The sequence below is a fragment of the Trichechus manatus genome, unplaced genomic scaffold (assembly GCF_000243295.1).
Source record: "Trichechus manatus latirostris isolate Lorelei unplaced genomic scaffold, TriManLat1.0 scaffold00230, whole genome shotgun sequence".
Lineage (NCBI taxonomy): Eukaryota > Metazoa > Chordata > Mammalia > Sirenia > Trichechidae > Trichechus > Trichechus manatus.
Genome location: NW_004444166.1, coordinates 2,973,309 through 2,978,485, shown reverse-complemented (window position 1 = coordinate 2,978,485; position 5,177 = coordinate 2,973,309). Strand labels below are relative to the sequence as shown.

General features: G+C 36.0%; 1 protein-coding gene across 1 annotated transcript in view; it reads right to left on the bottom strand.

The window, feature by feature from the left end:
- The window catches only part of TENM3 (teneurin transmembrane protein 3), a 660,303-nt gene that overhangs the window by 151,930 nt on the left and 503,196 nt on the right, over positions 1-5,177 (bottom strand). The window contains exon 7 of the mRNA XM_004389020.2: positions 3,230-3,444. Within this exon, the coding sequence (XP_004389077.1) occupies positions 3,230-3,444 (215 nt within the window). The remainder of the gene's footprint in view (positions 1-3,229; positions 3,445-5,177) is intronic.

Here is a 5,177-nt window from a genome sequence, read left to right as displayed (position 1 = left end):
ATAACAAAGCTTATTAAGAAAATGTTCTGCATCCTACTTTGGTGAGTGGCATCTGGGGTCTTAAAAGCTTGCAAGCGGCCATCTACGATGCATCAATTGGTCCCAACCACTTGGAGTAAAGAAGAACGAAGAACACCAAAGACAGAAGCAAAGTATTAGCCCAAGAGACAGAATGGGCCACATAAACCAGAGACTTCATCAGCCTGAGACCAGAAGTACTAGATGGTGCCCGGCTACCACCAATGAACGTCCTGACAGGGAACACAACAGAGCGTCCCTGATGGAGCAGTAGAATGATGGGATGCAGAACTCAAATTCTAGTAAGAAGACCAGACTTAACGGTTGGACTGAGACTGGAGGCGTCCCGGAAAGCATGGCTCCTGGACTCTCTATCACCCCAGAACTAAAACAATTTCCGAGGCCAACTCTTCAGATAGGGATTGGACTGCACTGTGGGACGTAAAGTGATACTTGTGAAGAATGTTCCTCTTAGTCAAGTAGAGAGAAGAGACCAAAGGGGCAGCTTCTGTCCAGAGGTGAGATGGGAAGGCAGAGAGATTTAGGAGCTGGTTGAATGTTCATGGGGAATCAGGGGCAGTGGGGAGGAGTGTGCTGTCACAGAATGGGGTGAGCGGTTGGGGTCTCATAACAACGTATGTAAAAAAAAAATGTGTATGGAAGACTAACTTGAAACGTAAACTTCATTTAATTAAAACAATAAAGAAAAAAAAGAATAGTAGATATCACATATATTGTTTTTAAATACCAGAAGAATTATGAGAAAACCTAAAACTGCACCTTTTATTTTCCTAATCTTACATGGTATACATAACTTGCAAAGAGTCACCTCAAAATCTTTAAATAAACCTTCAAAGTGCACAACACAATAGATAGTTTTTATCTGAAATTATTTTCTGGAAATTTATAGGTTACATGCTCACTGTTGTACTTAGCTTAGAGGTATATTTCTTGAGTTATACAAAAGTAATTTAATCATGTATGTGGTTCCAATGGAAGAAAACATTTTTTTTTCACATTTTACTGGACTAATGTTATAAATGTAATCTATCTGCTATAATTGAAATTATATAGGCTTAACTTTGGTAAAGGGTAAGATAGTACACAACACTAGGGAAGCCAGCACAACTTGTCCAAGGCAAGGTCTTGGAAGCTCCACAGACACATCCAAATTCCCTGAGGGACCAAATTACTGGGCTGAGGGCTGTGGGGACCATCGTCTCGGGAAACATCTAGCTCAACTGGCATAACATAGTATATAAAGAAAATATTCTACATTCTACTTCGGTGAGTGGCATCTGGGGTCTTAAAAGCTTGTGAGCAGCCATCTAAGATACTCTACTGGTCTCACCCTGTCTGGAGCAAAGCAGAATGAAGAAAACCAAAGTTACAAGGGAAAGATTAGTCCAAAGAGACTAATGGACCACAACCATCACAGCCTCTACCAGACTGAGTCCAGCACAACTAGATGGTGGCTGGCTACCACCACTGACTGCTCTGACAGAGATTACAATAGAGGGTCCCGGACAGAGCTGGAGAAAAATGTAGAACAAAATTCTAACTCACCAAACAAACAAAAAAAAAGACCAGACTTAAACTGGTCTGACAGAGACTGGTGAAACCTCCAGAGTATGGCCCCCGGACACCCTTTTAGCTCAGTAATGAAGTCACTCTTGAGGTTTACCCTTCAGCCAAATATTAGACAGGCCCATAAAACAAAATGAGACTAAATGGGCACACCAGCCCTGGGCAAGAACGAGAAGGCAGAAGGGGATAGGAAAGCTGGTAATGGGGAACCCAAGGTCAAGAAGGGGAGAGTGTTAACATGTCGTGGGGTTGGCAACCAATGTTACAAAACAATATGTGTATTAATTGTTTAATGAGAAACTAGTTTGCTCTGCAAACCTTTATCTAAAGTACAATAAAAAAATAAACAAAAAAGAAATTATATAGGCCCAATTCCATTAAAAAAAATCTGTTTATTACATCCTAGGCAGTGCTACCTATAATATGAACTGGAGTCAAATTTAATTGTAATCTAATATTTAAAATTGGACACTAGTATACAGTAAGAAACATCTGATGTGCAAGGATTGAAGGCATATGCTTCAATAATACAGATATAAATGAATACACCAAAGCATGATTTTCAAAAATTTCACAGCTATATAATTTATATATGTATATGAAATCTCCCCTAGCCACAGTGACATTAGAGAAAGTACATTCAAATTTTCTGTCCTACTCATCTTCCTTTAAAGATGTGATTTATTATTGTTTGACAATTTCTTCTTTATAATTTATATTCTTAGGTTATGTATGAAGCATTTCTCACCAAATATAATGTAAAGCATACATGAAAATCCTCCAGTCTTCATTTTATAAATCAAGCTAAAATCACCATGAAATTCCATGTGCAAATAAACTGATTATCAAATATAACTTTAAACTCATCAAGTTGTTAATTTTAATTAACCAACTATTATATTTTTGAGATGCCTCCATTTACTAACATAACAGACCTTGGGAAGAGTCTGGGTTCCAATTTTAGAGTAGGTAATTTTAAATAATTTCTCTCAAAAATTATAGATTGTGGAATCTATGATATAAAAATATTTAAACTGTTTTGAGTGCCACATTAATGTGATCACACTTGGTTTTTTATGGAAGCTCTTTGCCTCTTTATCTCAGTTTTCATCATTTTTAGAGAAGGAATAGTAGCTTGAATTGATAAAGTTAATATTATCTTATTTATGTTCACGCTCCCATAATTTCTTTGCCAAAAGTAAAGCTGGAATAAGGTAAAAAATATACATTTTCAACAGAATGAGATGACTATGTTATGCAACAATAACATGAAAGGAATAAGATAATCTGAAATTATCATAGAATCTTTGTAAAACACTTGGAAAATCCATAGTGTTTTACTAGGTGTTCAGATAATGCTCAATATTCATTAAGTTACTCACGAATTTTAGAACATTTTAATCAATCGATAACGATCAAAGCCAAGTCGGGAAGAAAATGCAGTTCTTCCCACTACTGATTCAAAAACCTCAAAATAAGTGCAACCTACATTCAAAATTCTCTCACTATAAAAGATCAATACAAAAGTGATCAGATAGTTAAACAGCTGAACAGAAGAAACAGAATAACTAAAAAAATGCAAACTAGCAGTTTTCATTTTATTGGCAACCAAGCCTACTCTTACCTGAGTATGGGAAGGTGGTAAGCCTTTTCGGCCATATACTCCGATCAATGCATCCTTCTGAAGAGAGATGTTGAATTTAAGAAACTGTGGCTGATCAATAAAGAGCTGTGATCTCCAGAAGATCCCGGGAGGAATCTCTTGAATTGCTCTTCGGCCAATATCAAGTTCTCCGGAGTCTATGGTGTTATTTTCTTGTGTAAATCCACCTAATTTTCCTGAATGTAAGAGATCCATAGAAGAATTAAAAACAATTAACAAACATCAACAACAACCAAACAAAAAAAAAGCAAACAAAAAAAAATTTCCTATTTCTTTTCACTAAATATTTAAAATATTCCATTTTCTTCTGATAAATGAGATGCTCTCATATGATAATTTTCACTTTAAAAGCTTTTTTTGTTAGATATTGTGTTTTACTAATTAGGAGTTAGCACATCCCTTAAGATATTTAAGTCAAAATCCTTTGACTTCTCCCAAGGTATGCCTATTACTGAAGCTGTTTTCACACACAGTCTTCCTTGATCACTCGAAACAGAATTATCTTACAAATTATAAGTCTTCTTATTTCTTCAGAGAGATTAAGTCTGGTACTTACCAGTCAGTCTAAATATACCATAACACTGTAAAGTGTAAATGAAGGCAGAATGGATTATGCAGATTTCCAAATCAATCCTTACTCAAACAACAACTAACCAAACAATGTTTCATGTAGTCCTTTCTAAACTATATCAGAAGGAATGAAAAATCAGATGTTGGAAGGGAGGTAAAGTGGGGGTACTGGGGACATCATGAGGGGAAGGGAAAGAGGGGTAAACGTAAATTCTTATAAACAAAGTTTTTGATGTAGGCTGCTACAATTTTTCCTTTCTTTTAGCCCTCATCTCAAACTCGCTTTCAGTCATAGTAAGCACACTTGTACTACACCTTGCAATTACCAGCAACTGTAGGAACCAAAACTCTTGTTGCCTCAGTCTCTGCCACCTTTTAGAGACCGTCTCCTCTCTTTCTGCATAGCCTACTTCTAGAGAAGATTCAAGCCTCCTCTTTTTTGGTATGGTGTTCCTTTCTTCCCTCATTTCCAAGATTCTTTCTTTCTCAGTTACTTTGAGTAGTAGAAGAGGCTTTACAATTTGCTTAAATGGAAATAAAACCACATTGTCTCTTATGCAGAAAAGGTCCATGAGGGACAGAATGAAACTGGGCAAATTATCCTCTATCAACCCAACTGTTTTAAAGTAATAATAAAGTTGACTTACTGCTAAGTTTGTCTTTTTTTTTTTTTTAAACATTTAGATGAAGGGAATATAGCCTCCAAAGAAGTTGTTAATTCAAAATGTAGCGGACTTTAATGTAGTAAATTTCAAACCAGAGAGTTGTCTACTATCTCACTTTAGGGCAGAGGAGTTGTCTGATTATCTGTCAATAGTTATTAATTTAACATTGAGTTCATTTCTATTGAGTACCTACTAGGGACATAACACTGTAGGTCATAAGAGAAAATATAAACCAGGAATAGAATCTTAGTGATTATCTACTCTGGATTCCATGGCTTCTGTCATCAAGCAGTTAATTAGGTAGCTGGGGAGACATCTACAAAGTGATCAATTAAATGACAACCTAAAGCAATCAATATATGATTAAGGGTCAGAGAAAGGCTATCGCTGTAGGCTGTAGGCTGAAAAATTTCCCAGAAGTAAGTTCTGAGCTAACGTTTATTTTTTTTAAATGTACTTTAGGTGAAGCTTTACAAAACAAATAGTTTCTCATTCAACAGTCAGTACACATATTGTTTTATGACATTGGTTAACAACCCCATGACATGTGAACCCTCTCCCTTCTCAACCTTTTTTTTTTTTTCGTGAAAATATACATAGCCAAAGATACACCATTTCAAAAATTTCTACATGCACAATTCCGTGACATTGATTACATTCTTCCAGTTATGCTG